At 41.1% G+C, this 21,636-nt stretch overlaps 1 protein-coding gene across 2 annotated transcripts in view; it reads right to left on the reverse strand.

Moving 5' to 3' along the window:
* LOC102223201 (slit homolog 3 protein-like) overlaps nucleotides 1-21,636 on the reverse strand; it is a 195,960-nt gene that overhangs the window by 31,581 nt on the left and 142,743 nt on the right. For both annotated transcript variants that reach the window (XR_002752286.1, XM_023328681.1), the window contains exons 7-15: nucleotides 18,084-18,155; nucleotides 16,527-16,690; nucleotides 14,209-14,353; nucleotides 10,083-10,154; nucleotides 7,467-7,538; nucleotides 7,289-7,360; nucleotides 6,650-6,793; nucleotides 5,546-5,709; nucleotides 1,075-1,225 (exon numbers count right to left, since the gene is read on the reverse strand). Coding sequence is in view for 1 of the 2 variants with exons in the window: in XM_023328681.1 (XP_023184449.1) it covers nucleotides 1,075-1,225; nucleotides 5,546-5,709; nucleotides 6,650-6,793; nucleotides 7,289-7,360; nucleotides 7,467-7,538; nucleotides 10,083-10,154; nucleotides 14,209-14,353; nucleotides 16,527-16,690; nucleotides 18,084-18,155 (1,056 nt within the window). In the remaining variant the exon portion in view is untranslated. The remainder of the gene's footprint in view (nucleotides 1-1,074; nucleotides 1,226-5,545; nucleotides 5,710-6,649; nucleotides 6,794-7,288; nucleotides 7,361-7,466; nucleotides 7,539-10,082; nucleotides 10,155-14,208; nucleotides 14,354-16,526; nucleotides 16,691-18,083; nucleotides 18,156-21,636) is intronic.

The following is a 21,636-nucleotide window of genomic DNA, read 5'->3' on the forward strand; positions in this document are numbered from 1 at the left end:
TCCTCTTCCCGTTTGGAGGACACGCCTCTTCCCGTTTAGAGGACACTCCTCTTCCCGTTTGGAGGACACTCCTCTTCCTGTTTGGAGGACACTCCTCTTCCTGTTTGGAGGACACGCCTCTTCCTGTTTGGAGGACACGCCTCTTCCCGTTTAGAGGACACTCCTCTTCCCGTTTGGAGGACACTCCTCTTCCTGTTTGGAGGACACGCCTCTTCCTGTTTGGAGGACACTCCTTTTCCAGTCCGTTATTCTATAAAGTCCAGTTCAGTTGTGAGGCTAACTGACCTCTGACCTCTAGTCCTTCAAACCTCGGTCTGGGTTCGGTTGAAGTGAACTCTGGTTCAGTTTGAATGTGAACACCAAGCGGACCGGAGACCGCTCCAAAAGCAAGAAGTGGACTACAGCGCAGGGCATTCTGGGTAAAAACAACCAAAACTAATGTGTTAGCCTAGCGCTAGCAGCAGAAATGGCTCCTGGTCTTTAGCCAAAGACTAAAGAGAAATCCTCCAACACTAAAATCCTCCATCTTGTTTCCATTTGGTGAAGAAGGAAGTTGCTCTCAGTGTCTTCAGAGGTTTTCATGTTTCTTTCAGTGGTTCTTGGTGCAGCGCCCCCACAGGCCAGGAGGGGAACAGGTTGGTTTGACTCAGAGCCACAGCAGCTGGAGGTGGAGCAGAGGATGGAGTTCTGGTTCCAGTAGAACCGGGTCGACCGGACCATCAGGTGGTAAGCAGCATAAAATGTCACAGGAAATAAAACAAAAAAAAGAAAATCCAAGTTAGGCAGCATGGTGCCATACTTCACAGTTGTGATGTCTCCTCTGGCTTGTGGGTGTAGCGACGGTCATTTTGTCCATCAGACCTCAGGAAGCGTCTCCAGAAATGCCTACAAACTGTTTATGTTCTTTTAGGGGAGATCTATTCCTCCAGATGTAGCGGCATTATTAACGTGAATTATCAGTTTCTGTCAGTAGAAGAATATTCTACAGATCTGACAATACTCAGACATCATGATGCAAAGCGATGCTAACATGCATGTGCGTCAGCCTGATTGCAGACGTTTTTGGTTTCTTACAGGTCGGTGGTGTGTTCAGGGATGTGCGGAGGAATCCGGGTCAGTTTGAGGTTGGAGCAGTCCACCACGGTGCCTTCACAGCGACATCTCTCCGGACACACCAGATCCTGGAAACACTCCCCACTCAGCCGGTTGCGGTAGTCCTCCTGACCTGCAGGGGGCGAGCCACAGTGGAGGACACAGAAACAGAGAGAAGGAAGAGGGGAAGGAGATTAAAACCAGTAAGGAGACGGAGAAAAATAAAAACACCAAACGGGGGAGAGAGCTGTGGATGCAAAATGTTGATACAAAACATTCAGAAACTTTAAAAAATAATTCATCTTTTAGGGAGAAACATGAACATCCAGCAGACACACGACCTTTAACCCCGGAAGAGTTCACCTCTGTTATTAAACAAGTCTGATACAATGAGGAACATGTATGAGAACAACAGGACTAGCGCTAACAGGAAGTGGTGCTGTGCTAACAGGAAGTGAAGGAGCAGAAAACAGAAAGCAGGAGTCAAACTGAAAGCTGGTAGGAAAATGCAAAAAAATATATTTTAAATTTTTTAAGGGGAAAAAAACACATTAAATGAAAATCTCCACCTGCAACCAGCTCTGTGAAGTTTGACCGGCAGTTAGCGCTGAAATTTGGAATATCTGACGTCAGATTATGATTGTGCAACAAAGATAAAGCAGAACGTTCTCACGGCGTCAGAGGAGTCAGAGCCAAACCCCTACAGGCTCCGAGGCGTGTGATTGGCCGGGAGAGGCATGTGGGCGTGTGCCGCGCGGTCCCTGGCGCTTGACGGAACCATGTGATGTCACAGTAGGCGGGGCCACATGGTTAGATCAAGCACAAGAGACAGCTGCAGAACCAATCAGAATGAAGGTCCACACAGGAGGAAGGTGGGGCGACAGAGAGCTGCACCAGTCAGTCAGGGGGAGAGGGGCCAGAGAGAGGTCAGGGGTCAAGAGGAGGAGGAGGCAGCGGGGGGAGGGGAGCACAGGAAGGAGAAGCGACAGACAGGAAGAGCTGAAGCAGAGGCCGCCGCCTCCAACAGGGCGTGGCGGGGGCGGAGCTACAGACAGCGCTCAAGATGGCAGTCGAGAATTTAAAACCTGGGAACAACAACGGGAACGTGACGGGGAACAACCCTCTGCCAAACATGAGTCAGAAACAGATCTGAAACAGCGCCGCCCTGCTGGCAGGAGAACATGCAGCAGCCCTGGAAGAGGCTGGAGGCAGAGGAAACGACAGAAATGATTTCATGTCAGAAAGTCTTCACGCCCCCAGACTTCCTGTCAGACTTCCTGTCAATGCAACACATGGATCTCACAGTGTAATAAATGAAAAACAATAAAGAAGCAAAGCAGATTATTTAGTGATAAAATAGATTTTTTCCCATCTGTCATCTCCAGCTCAAGCAGACTGGATGGAGAACATCAGCTTTTCATAGATTCTCATTTAGATTCAGGTCTGGACTTTGACTAGGCCGTTCTAACACCTGAATCTGCTTTGATCTAATCCAGACGTCTGTAGCCTTTATCCAGCTAAGTAAACACAACCTTTAGCTCAGTGTTTCTCAACCTTTTTTGGGACAGCGCCCCCTACCCATCATCCAGGTCCTCACCGCCCCCCATCAAAAAATGTGTAGGCTCCTTTGCACTGAATATTATTTTATTATTAATATTACTATCACTATTGTTGATATTTTGATTTTTATGGTTCATGTATTTATCATGAAAAATAATTTCCCAGAGAACAAAAAAGCAACGTGAATAGAAATTATTTTTACAGGCGTCTAAGAAAAATGCAATGAATGAACATTCAAGTCAGCAGCCAATCAGAGAGGAAAAATATTCTTGTTCTGACCCATTTTAGTTGTTAAATGTTGAACAAAATGACCAGATAAAAGATGTTCAACAATACAAGTTTAAACTTTGAACTATTTGCAAAAAGACTCTGCAACATTAAAACATGGGTAGAACTGCAGCCATATCAATCATAACTCTTCTTCTCTTCAGTGTCTCTGTGAGTTTCTGGTGCTGCAGCTCCGTGCTGCCTTCAGGAGAATGGGACATCAGAGTTTCATCCATAAAAATTCATCCACAAGGTATTAATGTGTAAACCAGAGATTTCAGTGGAAAAACAAAAGTTCCAGATCATTTTAATGCCACACAAATATGGGACAGAAACATGGATGATATCTTTATATAGACTGTCTATTGATTTATAGATTAATAATCTATTAATTTATAGATTAATAATCTATAAATCAATGTATATTGATTTATAGATTAATAGTTTTACTGGACAGAAATTAAACAAAACAAAGCTGGTTCTTAGTCAAATCCTAATGAGTCAGACTGAAAGAGTCATGGAGTCACTGAACAGCATCATGACATGAAAAATAATATGTAATAAATATATAAAATAAAATCTAATTAAAAACATAAATACGTGATAAGTTCCTTATTACTGTTATCATCTGTAAATTATATTTCTTCTTATTGTTAGCTGTGGTCCCAACAAACCCATGGCACTTTAACAATATTATTTTACCTTTCATCTGAAAACAATGACTGTTTATTCTTGCCATATCTGTGTTAATTATTGTTCGAAAGGTCTTGCCATACCAGTTTATTCCTCTGTATTTAACTTAGTTTATTCTTTTTTTTTTTTTTTTTTTAGTTTTTGCGGCGCTAGTGGCTCGTTTTTTTTTTGACAGTAGGCAGACAGGAAGGAGGGTGAGGAGAGGGGGGAAGACATGCAGCAAAGGTCGTCGGGACCGGGAGTCGAACCCGCGACGTCCGCGTCGAGGACTAAAGCCTCCAAACATGGGGCGTGCTAACCCCCTGCGCCACCACAGCACGCCCCAGTTTCTTAGTTTATTCTTACATTTTGTTCTTCATTCATTTCCATTTAGTTTTCTGTGATTAGTTTTACCCTCTCTTGGTTTATTGTGTCCTCTTTAGTTTCTTTTCTGTTGTTAGTTTTATTTGATCGTTTTTATTGACGCTCGCCTCCAGTAATCTTCACTCATCACCTGCTGCGCCGCCTCATCCTGAGTTTCACCTGATTTGCCTCAGATTGATTTTTCACTCTTCAGGATTCTCTGATCCTGATTCACATCCAGTTCGTTGCTCCGTTCTACATCCTGGTTCTCCTGTTTCAGAGTTTTGCTCAACGTGAGCGTTGTCTTTTTCTTCTTTACCCCCTGCGGTGCGGAGCGGTCGGGAAGAGTATCGATGGAGAAAAGCATCGATACCTAAACCTTTTAGCTCAGGTATTCTGATGACTAAAATTCAAAGGTTCTGTGGTGCCGTTTCATACCGGATCACTTTCAGCACCGATGTTAACTCCATAAAATGACCAGACAAGTGAATCACAGCATCATCAGCCGGTGTGACGCTGAACTGATGGTGAAGCTACCATTAGCAGGAGAAGCTAACAGACACTGAAGAGAAGAAGAGCTGCCATCGATGCGCTGCATGTTTTAATGTTACACAATACAGTTTCTGCAAGTTGCTCAAAGTCTGAACTGGTATTGTTGTGCATTTAAAGTGTAACGTTTACCTTGGAGCAAACGGCCCCCAAAGGAATCCCAGGACCCCCAGAGGAATCCCAGGACCCCCAGAGGAATCCCAGGACCCCCAAAGGAATCCCAGGACCCCCAGAGGAATCCCAGGACCCCCAAAGGAATCCCAGGACCCCCAGAGGAATCCCAGGACCCCCAAAGGAATCCCAGGACCCCCAGAGGAATCCCAGCGCCCTCTGCTGTCCTCTGAACGCCCCCCAGGGGGCAGTACCTACTTTAGAATTAAGATATATTTTTAAAAAATAATACATTTTTCTAAAATCCTAATTTCTTTTCTGTTTTTGAGTTTTTTAAATAAAGAAAAACATACAACTTTCACAAAAGAGACAGAGGTGGATAAATTTCTTTCCATCAGATGTTGATATTGATGAAAAGATTATGTAATAATGTCAATGTTAATGTCAAAATAGATGTTAAAAAGTATTACTGGTACTTTTATTCCTTCATTGGTGAAAATTTAATACAATTATTTCTTGAAATACATAAAAGTCTAATTATTTAAAAAATGTTTGTTTCTTCATAATTTTAAGTCTCAGGTTTTCTGTATTCCTCACCAAAGTCTGATAAACATTCCCATTTGATCATATGACTGTGTTTAACCACATTTTCAAATGTATCGATATTTATAGATGCTTTCTTTGAATAAACAGAAGAGAAAATAGTCAAACTAAAAATCAGATAATAAGAATAATTTTCTAATTCTTTTTAAACATCATTATCATAACAACGATGAGTTAAGCTTCTTATCATGATAAAAAGTGCTAAACGATAAAAGATAAACAATAAATGTCTGGTCCTAGACGAAACCCAAATGAAACATGTCTGTGTCTGGAAGGATCCAGAGGGAGGATGACTCCTGACCTCTGAAGAGCAGAGCGCGGCGCTCACCTGTGCACCTGAACTTCTTGCCTTTGACCTGGCTGATGCGTTTGTTGGCCAGCCGGCGCGGGTGGCTGCAGCGCGCGCCACTGGTCTCGATGGGATTATCGAACAGGAAGTCAGCCAACCACTTCAGGTGACAGTCGCACATGAAGGGATTCTGGGCCAGGTGGCTGGAGACACACAGGATGATAACAACAATAACAACAAAAACAACAACAATAATAATAATAATAATACTGCTGATTGTGTGAACAACATTACTGTAAATATATTCCAAATATGGATTCAAAAATAAACCTTGAGCCCTCTTGCGGGATGTTTTTCACATTTCCCATCGTTTACTTTAATTTCAGAATGACACCATTGTTCAAGATGGCCGCCGTTTTGGAGCCCTTTAGCCAATTATTGCCATTAAAATGTTCCCCATTTTCATGACCTGAATAAACTTTATGTCACATCATATATTTTCCAGTTTGGTCGTAATGTTCATAAAACATTAAAGTGATCAAATGAAGCAGAATCAGAAATTGAGGACTTTACTGCGAATCTCAGATCAGTTGTCAACTGGAAGAAGATGAGACACAATCGTCTTAATGGTTAGCATTAGCTTCTGCTAATGTTTTTATATGTTTAGCATTAACTTCCACTAATGTTTTTGTGTTTAGTGGTAGCTTTAGCATAGCTAAGATTCTTGTCTGGCAAATTGACTCTTAGTGAAGCTAATGTTGTGGTTAGCTGTGGCCACCACTGGTAAAAACTACAGCCAGTTTTAGTGCAAACATCTATTCTCCATTACAACCACCAACAAAAATGTAAAATGTCCACCAACAAAATGTGATTAACAAAATATGTATGATTTCTATGGTTCAAAATATCTAGGCTATGATTTGACACCAAACACATTCAACTAATTGATCGTTTCAGTGCAAAAATTACCTTTCCATGACAACAAGGTGGCCATCTTGAAAAATCTAAATATCAGTAAGTACGATTTCTAAAGGTCCAATAAAGTATGATTCAACACCAAAAGTATTTATCTGTGATAAATATTGGGACCTTTTGTTCAAAAATATATTATTTTGACGACCATGGCAGCCATCTTGAACTTACAGAGTCTTGATGGAGCGCAGCGGGGCGAAGAGGCCTTTACTGATGCTCTGCAGCTTGTTGTCGTACAGAGACAGGAGGTTCAGGTTCTGCAGGTCCTGGAAGGCATTCACTCTCAGACAGTTGATCTTGTTGGCGTTCAGTAATCTGAAGCACAAACAATCAAGAAAAGAAGCAGAACATTATGACCACTGAAGGTCTGCTGTGGAGTCCAATATGGTGACAGCAGGTCCAGGAAGCTGTGGGGAGCGTGTCAGTTTGTTTTAAAAAAGTTGAATGTACTAAATGATGCATCATGTTCTCTAGTATTTATTTAGCTAGATAACTAAGTATTTAGTTTAACATGCTAAATATGCTTGAAACTATGACATTTAAGAATGAATGATTAACATGGTGAAAACATGACTTTTGAAAATAAATCATCTTTTTCTACTCATGTCAGGTTAAATGACCCAAATTACTGCTGTTCATTTTTAACTGTGTAATATAAAATCAAAACAAGCCGAGTATTTCATTGTTTGACTCGATCTCTGTTTTCTTACATCCTGACTTTTCATTTGCATTTCCACCTTGTATCTCCTTCTCTGTTCCGGTGTTGTGAAGCTAAAATGATGAAAATATTTCAGTTTCCTGAAGACTCACAGTAGTTGCAGGGAAGAAAGTCCATCAAATATTCCTTTTGGTAACTCAGCGATCTTGTTGCCATACAGAACCCTGTGAGGGACAAACAAAGACACAAACTCAGCACCATGTGAAACTCCTTTATTCAGTGACTTCCTTTTTCTCTTGTCCTGCGCGTTAGAGTGCGTGACGAACGTACAGTGAAGTGAGCGACCGCAGTCCACTGAAGGCGTCCGCCGCCACATCGGAGATCTGGTTCTTGCTCAGGTCTCTGTGGACAGAATGAGAGTATGGAAAAAATCGCTGACGGGATTCAACTTGCCAGACAAACGATCAGAAACATGAAAAAAGACGAATCAGGAGGAAAAACAGAGCGACGAAAGGAGGAAGAGAGTCTTGAAATCTGAAGAGACGGAGCTGAGAAAACAGGTAGAAAGAGGAAAATTAACTGATCATTATTGTGTGTGTGTGTGTGTGTGTGTGTGTGTGTCTTGTTACGGCCCTGGGCCTTATGGGCTGGGTTGCAGGTGTCTTGTTGTCTGTCTTTGTGTTCCTCCCCTTTACAGGTGCTGCTGATTTTATTCATTTGGAGCACAGAGCATTTAAACCTGACTGTCTCTTGTTTCGCGTTGGATTTCTGGCTCGTTAGCGTGAGACGCCATTTCTGTGACTTTAATTGGTGACGGGGGAATCCCGTTACGTAATTGTCCTTATTTGGACTTGTGCGCTCTTGGGGGATATGCAGGTGGTTTGGATAACGTGCTGTGTATTTTGTGATTTTAGAGTGGGATGCTTGTTCCATAGCTTTGATTTTAGCGATATAGGTAAATGTGAAGTTTTTAATGTGCACTAGTAAAGAGTTTTTGAGCAGGTGTCCCCTTGCAGGTTTTAGCGGCGTTTCCCAACAGGGGTTTCACCGCATTATTTCCTAGTGTGGAGGTACGGCGGGTAGAGCTTCCCTGTCCCCTTTCCCTTCATCGGCTCGGGATCAATCCGTGGTTTCAGCCTGCTGGTCGCCTTTATGGTGCCACTGGTTTTTAAATGCATAACAACCCATCGCTACGCCTCCCGAAGACTAGGGATGAGTTTGTAAGCTTCTTCGCTAGGCAGTTAGCGGGGACACACCGTGGGTGGTCATTTTGAGTTTTATTGTGCATTAAATTGTCACTTGTCCGTCGTTATAAACCATGGATCAGGTTGAGGCTTTTAATGGTTAAATGTTTTGTAGATGTGTTAAGAGCAGTTATAATGATGGCAGAGCAGTTATGATCTTGCCTCCAGTGTCACGTGAAAATGTGATCGGCACTTTTAGAAATTTAAGATTTGTTTGAGGTTGGTGTGTTAGAGCCTTGTCTAAACTCGTCTCCGTTTTTAATGGTGACTGTCACTGGTTTGTCCGGTGAGCAGCAAACAGACTTGTTCTTGTTTCAGGTTCAGTGGAAGGAAAAAGTGTGCTTTGAGCCTGGTTGAAATGACCGTTCTGGTGGAGGAGTTGGCCCACGTTTTGTTTGAATCCCTTAAGAGTGTGGCAGTGGACCATGCTGGGGTTGTTGTGGGTGTGACTCCATGTTTTGTTTATTTGATGAGGAGAATCCTGAACACTTGGTTAAACGGTGATGTGACCTTTTGGTGTTGTGGAGATATTGACTCACTTTTGGTTTGACTCTTTTGGTGTTGCTGGCTGTGAGACAGCAGTAACTTCGAGTCTGGTGCTGGACCATGCTAAGAGTGATCATGTTGTGGGTATCGATCTCCATATTTTTCAGTCACGTTTGCTTACCTGACTTGTGTAGCAACGTTTTGTGGTAGTGGACCACTTGTTGCTGTGACCTTTTGTGTGGGGTAACACCGGTTCAGATCTGGTTGGATTGCTGGTTATTGTTTTGGCGAGTGGTAACTGGGTGAATCCATTTTGATTTGGCTGTGAACCTGTGGTAGGTCACTGGTGTGTCAGGTCTGTGTTCATAAGTGGTTTTCTCCTCTTGGTATCTTGAGGGTGTTGAAGCAGTAAGGACATGTCCTGTTTCAGCTGCTGTACCATTCTTTGCCAGTCTTCCTAACCAGTGACCAGACATGATGGGCACAGCAACTTATGGCTGTGGGACGTGGCGGCTGACGATGTGACGGCTGTCATCCTGAACACTAAATTTTGGTAATGTACTACCAGCCCAAACATTTTTAAATTCATATTTGTTTTGAGTTTTTTAAAGGTTCCCCTTTGGGGCCCTTTTCTTAAGGGTGGGGGTGTTACGGCCCTGGGCCTTATGGGCTGGGTTGAAGGTGTCTTGTTGTCTGTCTTTGTGCTCCTCCCCTTTACAGGTGCTGCTGATTTTATTCATTTGGAGCACAGAGCATTTAAACCTGGCTGTCTCCACCTTCTGGGTCGCCTTCAGCATCCACTCTGCCTCGATGCTTGTGGTGTTTTGTTGCCAGGCCTCAGCTCTCCTCCTTTTGCACATTTGAGTTTGTCTTTGTTTTTGCACTTCAACACTTCCATATGCACTCATACATCACATCCAAGCATTTGCATTACACCACTGATACTGACATCCTCAATCCATTGTTGTTTGTGTTAATAAATATTCCTTTTTATGCACTTTAATCCCTGCATGGTCTCCCGTTATTGTTATGACCTTGAGCCAGTCATAACAGTCTGTCTATGTGGTTTAACGTGCCTTTTGATTTGAATACATACTTACATTACAGGGACCTAGGTGTTATACAAGGACAATGCCAATGTTCGTATAATTCATGGAGTGTATTTTAAGTTTTCGGTATCTAAACAAAACTTTGTCGTGTGTGTGTGTTTACTCACATTCTCTTCAGCTTCTTGTAGGCTGTAAACGCTCCTGGCGGGACGCTTTTGATCAGGTTCTGCTCCAAACGGCTTCAGGAAGAAAAACATCAGTTAGAGAATCCCTGGTCAACTTTAAAGGCTGAACTTTCATCACATAAAAATAGTAAAACAAAAACAGAAATGTGTTTCAGTATTATTGCAAGCAAGGAATATGTTTCAAAAATTGACATTTGGGGAAAAAAAGCATTTTGAAAATGAAAATTTTCTCAATAAAAATACTTTAAAGTTGAACAAACGCTAATGCAGTTGTCTATTTCTTCCAATTTTATTTTTCAATCAGAACATTTTTATATATTTCAATTTTTTATGTTTTTTCTTATTTTTTATTTTATTTTGTTAAAGTTTTGCAGTTGCAATATTTTCAAGCTGCTCTTAACAGATTGTGTTCCACACAATAGAAATGGTCGCTCCTGCTCCACACTGACCAATAAAAATGCATCTTCGACTCGTTTTTCAGAGGAAGGATGAGGCCTCAGAAAAGAGAGGAACATAAACTGTGAAATGAGATTTGAAAAACTAAATCTGAAAAGCAAAAATAAAAAAATCTGAAAAATAAAATCTGAAAAACAAAATTTTTAGAAAACTAAATCCATAAAGCAAAATTTTGAAAAGATAAAATCTGAAAAATAACAAACTCCATAAATGTAGGTTTAACTCTTGCAAATACATGGTAAGTTAATATCAAAATGCTTATTTTTGTTATAATTATTGAGAAATAAGTTTTGTTTGTGAAATGAATCTTTCTCAAGTTTATTCTTTGCTTGCAAAAATATTGAATCAAATCTTCATTTTAGCACAACTTGAACATAGCAACAGTCTTTTCCAGCGTCCGAGCAGATTGGTTTGAAGCACAAATCAACCGAGAGAAGCAGCTTCCATCGCTGCTGTTAGCACATATAGCTGTGTGGCAGATTTACAGGCGTACCAGAAACACATCAATACAAAGGTTCCCATTTGGGATTTTTGTATGAAAAATAAATTTAGTTGCATTACTTTAAGTTGGTCAAACTGGGGATGACAGAACACTGAGGGTTCACCTGGTCTTCATAGAAAACATTAGAATCTGTTTTTCCTACCATCACAAACATAAATTCTCCTGGGACATTAACTAGACCAGGGAGCTTAGAACAGAGCTCTGAGTTAGGAAAGCAGCACAAATAAACAACAATGGCAAACGCTGCATTGGTTCTGTTCCATAATTATTATTAGAAAAGTTTTTCTACTTTATCAGTTTTAGCTGAAGACAAACTAAAAGTTCAGCTCAGACAGGTTTTCAACATTTAGTTGAAGATTTAGCTCTAGACGTAAATGTCTACATTTTAATTTCAATAAATCTCTGAATGTCATCAGAGAGGAACCGGCTTCACTGCCATCATGAACCAAAAAGTCATCAGATTTACTCCAGAACATCAAAAGATGAGGATTAAAGAATGTGAAGGTGGAGAAAGAGGAGGAGAGGAGTAGGAAGAAGAGGAGGAAAGGATGGACGGAGAAAAGGACAGCAAAGGAGAAATTAGAGGAGAGAAAGTGAAGGATGTGGTGAGGTCCCAAGGCCGGCCAGAGGGTCGGCTGTCAGGATGATGAATGGAAACTAATCCAGCCCTCCTCCTCCCCTTCTTCTTCTCTTCACATCCTCTTTTATCCCTCCTTTTTTCCCTTTATCCATCCATCCATATCTGCCTCCTTTCTATCAGTAATGAAGATAAATCTGAAACTCTGATGCGATTAGAATGAAAACCAAAACATCTTCCTGGTTCTGTTTCTGTTTCTGACCGCATTCATCTGCAGTCAGTAAACCTGATTTCCATCCAGACTCGGAGGAAACCAGAACACTTTGGTTCTGACAGAACCAATCAGAACCAAGCTGATCCGAAGAGCCGACTCCTGGCTGAAGGAGAGGCTGAAACGTCTTCAAGGTTTAAAGCAGAACGACCTCAGAACCTCAGAACAGGTGAAACAGGAAGTGGGTCACACCTTGATGAAAACAGAAGCTGATGGAAGCAAACAATGGCAGCGAATTCAGAGGACGAACACAGAGATCATTGAAGAACTGCCGATGTGTCAAACTGTTAAACTCTGCTTCTGTCTGTGGCAACAACATTCATCACAACCGCTCCAAACAGAGAGCATGTCCCTGTGAAACGCCGCAAAACGCTGCAAACAATCCAGAGGACAGGGCTCTGTGAAATCCCACAAAATGCAACAAAATGCCGCGAAACAGTAAACTGTAGCTAAACACCATGCAGCGCTGCAAAATGTCGAAAAAAGCAGCAAAATGCCACAAAGAAAAAAGTTATTCTTTTAACCTAGAATACATCTAAAATGATCATAAGTCAAACGATGATACAAAATCATTTCCAGGCATTTATAATTAGTACCAATAGAAATAAATTTGTTTTAGAAAGTAAGAGCATTTTATTTAATGAAATGTCTGCTAGGTGAGAAAAAATAAATGTATGCAGTTTGTTTTATATCATTGGTCACATTAGGAGTTGTAAAAAGAACTGTGGTAGAAATGTCCAGCAGAGTTTCTCCTTCAGTCACAGAGCAATCAAGCAGCTATCCTCTGCACAAACAGACCGGGGACACCGGTCGATACGGATATCAAACATGTCCCCTGGTGGAACGTGTGTGTGTGTGTGTGCGTGTGTGTGTGTGTGTGTGTGTGTGTGTAACATCAGAACTTCAGGCTTTTATTGATGCATTTGAGGCGTTTCTCGTCCATCGTAGTACTAGCTGTGGGCAACATGGACTTAAAATTTTCATCATGATATTTTGTGTTAATATTGTGAAAACAATAAAAGTGACAATAATAACTATTTATGACTTCTGTTTTAGAAAACCGTGTTGCTGTGACAATAGCTGACAAATGTACACAAATCTTTGTCGATTTCCACTAATATCAAACAACAAAATTTCGCACGTGAAAAAGTTTGTTTACGCAATAAATCATTAAAATTTACAGTGCGCCATCACCACCAACTACTTCCTGTTGTTATCTTCTTCGTGGTTTACACCAGTAGCAACTTCTTGTTGTTGATAATGTGACTCATGATGTGAAAAAAAGTGTTTCTTTTGCAGTTTTGTAAAATAAACACATTTTGATATGTCCAAAATAACCACCTCACCCCAGAACCAAAACCTTATCAAAAATATTTCAAAATCTTTCACATAACGTAACTCGGCTTGGTTTTTGGAAAAAAACACAGCAAAATGAAAATGTTAGCCACTGAAAAACTCAAGATAGCTGCCACGGTCAACAAGGAAAATGTTTGTTGCACTAAATATGTCAATATTTATCACTGATAAATATTTTTGATGTCAAATCATTTATAACTGGAACCATAGAAATCATCTTTATTGACAATGTTTATGTTTTTCAAATTTGGCCACCATGGTCATCGTGGAAAACAAATTTTTACTCTCAAATTGTTGTCAAATTGTTGCTGCATATTTTGAACCATAGCAATGATATATATTTTCTTAATCTTGCATTTCTTTTGTCTGGTGGACATTTTACAAAATGGCCGGCATGGTTGTAATGGAAAATATGTCTGAACTAAAATCAGTAGTAGTTATTGCCAGTGGTGTACGGTGGGCCTGAGCTGCAAACCACTTCAGCAAATTCAAAAACAACAACATTAGCGAAGCACAATTACAAATTACAAAAACAATACAACATTAACAAAACGGAAAGGGTATGTCCCTCAGAAATTGCTGATTGTACAATAGGCACGAATACGTATGCAACATAATCTTTCAATCTTTCAATTGATAAGAAGTTATCAAGCAATAACTTCCAATTCAAAAGCTCTGTCGTCCAATCAGTGATTTCTCAGGTCTCCAACTGGGACATACCCAGTTGCTGAAGTGGTTTGCACCTCAGGGCCACCGTAGTGGTGGGCACAGCTAACCAAAAAGTTACCTTCACTTATCCCTATTTCATTAAATAAAAATCTTAGCTACACTAACGCTAAACTACTAAACACGTAAATTAATCAGCAGAAGCTAACGCTAACCCAATAAACCAGAGTGAAAACCCGATTAGCTGCAGGGAAAGTGAAGTGACCCCAGGAGAGCTTACATTTCCACAATGCCCTCTGGGAGGTTGGCTGGGATCTCCGTCAGGCCTTTCCGCCGGCAGTCCACGATGTTGTTGTTGCAGCTGCAGCTGGGGGGGCAGACTGCGACCTGAGGTGCACACGCCCTCGGCTCCGTCTGCGCCGGACCTGCAATCAGCAACGGATAGCCAGTTTCTGCTTCTGTTCCTCATATTTTCAGAACAGTTATTTGGTGCTCAAAGCCAGAAACAAAAAGACTCTTCTGCAGCCTGGAGTTGCGTTTCTACTTCCTCCTGCAGCTGAAGTTTTATCCATAATTCCTCATATTTTGGGATATTTCCTACTGTTGGGTTTGTCTCCTCAGAATGAACTTTAATCTCTGGTGGTGGCTGTTGTGTTGTTTTTGAGGCATAAAAAACCTATTGGGAAAACATGAAATCTCTTTGATATGAAAAAGGAAGAAACTGAATCTTAATGCTGCTTATTATTTTGCCAAAATATGCACATAAAATATGAGTGGATATGAGCAAGAAGAGAGCAGAGACACAGGAAGCAGCTGAGATGGAAGCAGAATAAAAGGAAGAGGCGATAAATGCTGAGGAGCTGTGAAGAGTCCTGCATGACATGAAGAAGAAAAGACGAGGAGGAATGACGAGATTTTAAATCAATACTTCTCAACATTCATGGTTTTATTCATGTTTCAATGATAAGCAGTCCTCCAGTTACTAGGTGGCAGCAGAGCTCAAACTAATCAACAGCAACGAACTCACTCAGGCACACCGGGATTCAGCGCTGACAGAGAGGCAGAGAAGTCAGTGACGGTGAAATAAAAAATGGCGCAGGCTTGAGTGGTGCAGGCAGTGGCAGCCTGTGAGACGTCAGTTAGCCGTCTGTTAGGCATCAGTTAGCCGTCTGTTAGGCATCAGTTAGCCGTCTGTTAGGCATCAGTTAACCGTCTGTTAGGCATCAGTTAGCCGTCTGTTAGGCATCAGTTAGCCGTCTGTTAGGCATCAGTTAGCCGTCTGTTAGGCATCAGTTAACCGTCTGTTAGGCATCAGTTAGCCGTCTGTTAGGCATCAGTTAACCGTCTGTTAGGCATCAGTTAGCCGTCTGTTAGGCATCAGTTAGCCGTCTGTTAGGCATCAGTTAGCCGTCTGTTAGGCATCAGTTAGCTGTCTGTTAGGCATCAGTTAGCCGTCTGTTAGGCATCAGTTAGCCGTCTGTTAGGCATCAGTTAGCCGTCTGTTAGGCATCAGTTAGCTGTCTGTTAGCCACGCTCGTGCATATCCATATTTTTGTAACTCGCAGCAGATCATATGCCACCGTTCACTCAAAATGGAGGATCTGGAAGGTTTATTTATGAAGATAAATACTGGTCAGTGCAGGCGCCATGTATAAAAATTACACTGCTAGCTCGCCTCGCAGGCGCTCTACACTAACTTTTAAAAACGTAATGATAACTCAGCTTTTTCATCTCTTCTGATGAACTAAAATAGAAGCATTATTGTTGTAAGTTTTGCACTACAATATTAAAAAGCTGTGTACTTATTTTCCATCATGTCTCCCATTCAATCGCCTGGTCATCAAAACTGATAACCAGAATGAAAAATAAAATGAGCTGCTGTACATTTTATTGTTTTAAGTCCAAACTCAGTTTGTAACGTTTAACGTAAACTTCTCAGTCTGTGTGATTCTTAAAGTAGAAAAAGTTTTTAGACTAATGATAGACAAAGTTTGTTAAATGTTATTATCAAATATGCGAAATGTTTAATTCAGAAACAAAATAACTAAAATCTCTAGAAGAATCCCTCAAACTGATTAATAATAAAAGGAGGATCATGTTTCTTTCTAATTAGAAAAACATTTTCCTGAAACCTCTGACTGATGATTTATTTAATCATTTATTTTACAGTTTTTCTGTCTGTTTTTCTTCTTTCTTATTCATAGACTCATTTATTTTGTATGATCATATTTCCTTTCCTTAAAATATTTATTTTGCTTCAGTGCATCCTTCCATTGTCTGGGATTTTTAGATATTAGATCTTTGCGTTGAATGATCTGTTCTTTAATTCAAACCTTTTCTACATTGTATTGGAGCAGAGCAGCAAGATGCTTCTGTTCTCTCTTGCTTTCAGCAGGTGGTGTTTTTTTACACAAACATCTGTATTTTTTGTGCTGTGGCTTTAATTTCTGTAACTGTTTCTAAATATGTTTGGTTGGTTTACCCTCCATGCCTCCATAATTCCTCTTTAACTGAGGAGAATCTCATCTGGAAGCTTCATAACAAACAAACGATTCGTTTAAATGAAAACTAAAGAATGAAACGTTTCTGCCAACTCACCGTTGCAGATGAAGTCCTTCTTCTGGACGTCGGGGACGTTGAGGCCCCTCATGTGAGCCGGGGACATGCACTGTGTGAAGGGGGCCAAGCCCCGCCGGGCCCTCAGCCAATCAGAGAGCCAGGCCAGGTGGCAGTCGCAGTGGAGGCTGTTGGAGTGCAGACGGCTGCAAAGAAGACGAGGAAGAGGAGAGAGACCATTAATCTGGACTGGACTAGTAATCTCAATCTGGAGAAATGGAAAAACTGGGAATGAAAACAGGAAATAATGTGGAAGAATATCAGTTTTCTCTGGTTTATAACCAAATTTTACTTTGATTTACGCACAAAAATGACTTAAAATTCAGAACAATATGAAGAATTTCTCTATTTTATCTGAACCAAGAAAGCAGCTGAGATTTTAAAAAGATTTATTTTACTCCAAAAACTCACACTGAGAATTCATAAACTCTAATCATGATGATGATAAATATTGCTCCAGACGTAGTGAGAAAACAAGTTACAGAAATGTTCCAAACTGTAAGTAATGTAAAATACACAAGGCTACAGGTATTCATATAATTAACGCGTTGCTGCAGAAAGCATCAGGTGCAACACAGAGACGAAGAGCAGAAGGAGGAAGAGGAGGAGGAGGAAGGGCAGAATGTGTTGTCAGCGTTTTGTGAGCCAGCCACTCTCGGCCTGCCTTTGTAATAAAGCTGAGGACAAATCCTGTTAAGGAGCAAGACGCTCACATTGAAGCTAGCAGCGGGCGGCAGATTTAATACCGCGCCCCATTATAAATCCAGGTTATAGTCACGGCCCCGCCTGGAGATAGCCACGTCCCAGCCCGCCCCCTACTGAGCCCTAATTACTGACAAGGAGGATTAAAACGACGAAGAACGGATCTGCTTCTGACTGCAGGATGCTTTAATGAGTCAGGATGCGGGCTGTCGCAGGTCACACACACACACACACACAGTTACAGTCACACACACACACACGCACACGCACACACACACACACACACACACAGTTACAGTCACACACACGCACACACACGTTTCCGTGGCTATCTTTGTGGGGACTTTCCATTGACTTCCATTCATTTCTAAAGCCTAACCCTTATCCTCTAACCCTAACCAAAACTCAATTCACACTTTAGTCCTAAATCTGACCCCTGACCCAAAAACAGCTTTTCTCCTTGTGGGGCCCAGGTTTCGGTCCCACAAGGAGCAGCGGGTCCCCACAACGTAGTGTGTGTCAGGAAAATGGTTCCCACAAGGTATTAGAAACAAACACACACACACACACACACACTGCTGTTTGTTTCTCAAAGAGAAATCCAGACAAAACTGATAATCGAAACATGGTTTACAAAAAAATAATTCTGAAATAAAAATCTGAAAAGTGTGGTGTGGACATGTATTCAGTGTGATCTGAACAGTTATTCAGCAGTCAGGACAGTCGAATAAAACTCATTTAGAAAAAAAAACCTCTGTGTGTGTGTGTGTGTGTGTGTGTGTGTGTGTGTGTGTGTGTGTGTGTGTGTGTGTGTGTGTGCGTGCGTGTCGTACTCACAGCGTCCGGAGCTTGGGCATGTGGTTGAAGCTGGACAGCGGGATGAGGGTGATGTTGTTGTTGTTGAGGGTGCTGCAGGACAGAAAAGACAGGACGGTGAATAATCACTTTACTTTTATTTTTCAGATGTTTAAAACTGTTTAGTTTATTTAATTTAAATAAACAGAACAGGTTTTATTTTATTCAAACTCTTCACTTTGTTTAACTCCATCAGGTTCAGATTCTGATCCACCAATCAGTTCAGTGCAACTTCATTCAACTTTATAATTCAATTTATAAAGAAAAATAAAAACAAGGAGTTGACCAACTATTATAGAATAAACCGCTAAAAATAGGCAAAAACATTAGAGAGACATAAAATCAGTAAAGATGTTAAAATCAGTAAAGATGTTGCATGCAATAAACAATAATTATTTTCATTTTGAGAGCTGCCATGTTAGATTAAACCAGCATGAACAATGGAGGACAGACTGGAAACTGAAACCGCTGCTATATGAAGCAAAATGGAAAATACTGCAATAATATTTAGATTTAGATGTTTGGAGGTATGAACATGTTTATCTCAGAAAGATTTCAGCCACAACTTCACCTCTTCAATGCAGCTTGAAGTATTTTTACCAGAACTCATAGAAATCTGCATGTCATCTGCAAAATATTGTACTGAGGAGAGATTCAACCCAAAGGAAGCAAGAAAAATGTTGTGAAAAACCCAATGAAGCATCCCTTAGGGACACCAAGGCTTGGTGTTAGATTTCCCAGCTTTCCAGGGTTTTCAGATGGTGGGATGAAACTGGAGTAACTGGGAGCCAGAGCTGGTGAGGAGTTGAACTCACAACCTCCTGGCTGTCAGACAAAAACATCTGAAAATCTGAAATACATTTTCCTATTTCTCCAAAGTTAGCAGGACATAGAGAACTGAAGGATCCAGTTTCACAGTTCTGCTGCAGAATCTCTGTTTAAAAAGTTCCTGACTTTCCGTCACGTTTCGGTGTTTGAGTCCAAAAACATGAACATGAATCCATTTCATCTGTTTTCCTCCAGAAAGCGTCTCTGCTGTCAGCGGCCGCGATCTGCAGCGTCTCAGTCGTCATATCGACCCGGACAGGAATGAACAACACCGCCGTCTGTCATTACCGCATACGCAAGAGCGCACACACACACACCCCCCCACACACACACACACCCAGCGCTGTGTGTGCTGGAGAAACACTACCCTTATTGATTTCCTGTAGTTTTCATGCAAAGACGTGGAGAAGATAATTCCCTCTGGGATGATACTGACAGACTGGAACAAGCTGCTGGCACGCTAACATGCTAACATGCTAACATATCTCTTATAATGCAAACATGAAGAAATATAGAAACTACACTAGCATGTTAAATTAGAACAATTTATATCTGTTAATAAAATCTAGTTTATTGTTTTGCAGTTCAAAAAAGGGAACATGAAAATGAAAAATTGTTTATTGAACAATGTCTGATTTTTTCCCAATATTTTAATTTTATTCATAAAAAAGAAATGTTTCAATTTAGCTAAAAAACTAGAGCAAAAATAATCAACAGAAGAAACAACCCTTTCTTTGCTGTCCACGGGGTTTAATATCAAGTTTATTTCTGGATATTTTTATTTGTTTTGCTCCACCAGGTTTATAAAAACACTGGAAACATAAAACTAAAATGAGCCTCAGACTCGTTTGAAACTTTTCCAGCAGGTAAACAACAACATCAACTGCAGCGTTGGCTCAGGTCAACTTTCTGCTTCTGACCAACGTTCAAGGATCATTAATTTCACCGGGCAGAAAACAGAACCGGTTCACTTTACATGTCAGCCGAAACGATCCAGAGAACGGCGGCGAGGGGAGGAAACGAGGCCGGCGGAGAACCAGTTAATTTACAGTTAGGAACCAGTTCATTTAGGGAGTAGAACCAGTTCATTTACAGTTAGGAACCAGTTCATTTAGGGAGTAGAACCAGTTCATTTAGGGAGTAGAACCAGTTCATTTACAGTTAGGAACCAGTTCATTTAGGGAGTAGAACCAGTTCATTTACAGTTAGGAACCAGTTCATTTAGGGAGTAGAACCAGTTCATTTACAGTTAGGAACCAGTTCATTTACAGTTAGGAACCAGTTCATTTAGGGAGTAGAACCAGTTCATTTACAGTTAGGAACCAGTTCATTTAGGGAGTAGAACCAGTTCATTTAGGGAGTAGAACCAGTTAATTTACAGTTAGGAACCAGTTCATTTAGGGAGTAGAACCAGTTCATTTACAGTTAGGAACCAGTTCATTTAGGGAGTAGAACCAGTTCATTTAGGGAGTAGAACCAGTTCATTTACAGTTAGGAACCAGTTCATTTAGGGAGTAGAACCAGTTCATTTACAGTTAGGAACCAGTTCATTTAGGGAGTAGAACCAGTTCATTTACAGTTAGGAACCAGTTCATTTACAGTTAGGAACCAGTTCATTTACGGAGTAGAACCAGTTCATTTACAGTTAGGAACCAGTTCATTTAGGGAGTAGAACCAGTTCATTTACAGTTAGGAACCAGTTCATTTACAGTTAGGAACCAGTTCATTTAGGGAGTAGAACCAGTTCATTTAGGGAGTAGAACCAGTTCATTTACAGTTAGGAACCAGTTCATTTAGGGAGTAGAACCAGTTCATTTACAGTTAGGAACCAGTTCATTTACAGTTAGGAACCAGTTCATTTAGGGAGTAGAACCAGTTCATTTACAGTTAGGAACCAGTTCATTTAGGGAGTAGAACCAGTTCATTTAGGGAGTAGAACCAGTTCATTTACAGTTAGGAACCAGTTCATTTAGGGAGTAGAACCAGTTCATTTACAGTTAGGAACCAGTTCATTTAGGGAGTAGAACCAGTTCATTTACAGTTAGGAACCAGTTCATTTACAGTTAGGAACCAGTTCATTTAGGGAGTAGAACCAGTTCATTTACAGTTAGGAACCAGTTCATTTAGGGAGTAGAACCAGTTCATTTAGGGAGTAGAACCAGTTCATTTACAGTTAGGAACCAGTTCATTTAGGGAGTAGAACCAGTTCATTTACAGTTAGGAACCAGTTCATTTAGGGAGTAGAACCAGTTCATTTACAGTTAGGAACCAGTTCATTTACAGTTAGGAACCAGTTCATTTACGGAGTAGAACCAGTTCATTTACAGTTAGGAACCAGTTCATTTAGGGAGTAGAACCAGTTCATTTACAGTTAGGAACCAGTTCTCCCGGGGGAACGGACCGGGTCGGGCCCACAGGGTTAGCTTGGCCGCCGTGGTTCGGGTCTAGCTGTGTTTCCAGGATCTGCCAGTTTTTGCTCCGTTTCTTCTTCTTCTCCCTCCTCCTCTTTCCGGCTCCTTCGTCCCGCCGGCCGGCCTTGGTGAGCGGATCCAGTTTCACACATGAGCAGCGCCGCTCTGGTCAGGGCTGATTCCACACACTATATATAATTTAATTGTGGAATAACAATAATTTCCCTCTGTAATTTTGCTGTCGGTTATTGTGGCGGGCCGGACCCCCCCGCCAAGCGGCTCCAGCCAGGGTAAAC

This window comes from Xiphophorus maculatus, chromosome 23, assembly GCF_002775205.1.
Source record: "Xiphophorus maculatus strain JP 163 A chromosome 23, X_maculatus-5.0-male, whole genome shotgun sequence".
Classification (NCBI taxonomy): domain Eukaryota; kingdom Metazoa; phylum Chordata; class Actinopteri; order Cyprinodontiformes; family Poeciliidae; genus Xiphophorus; species Xiphophorus maculatus.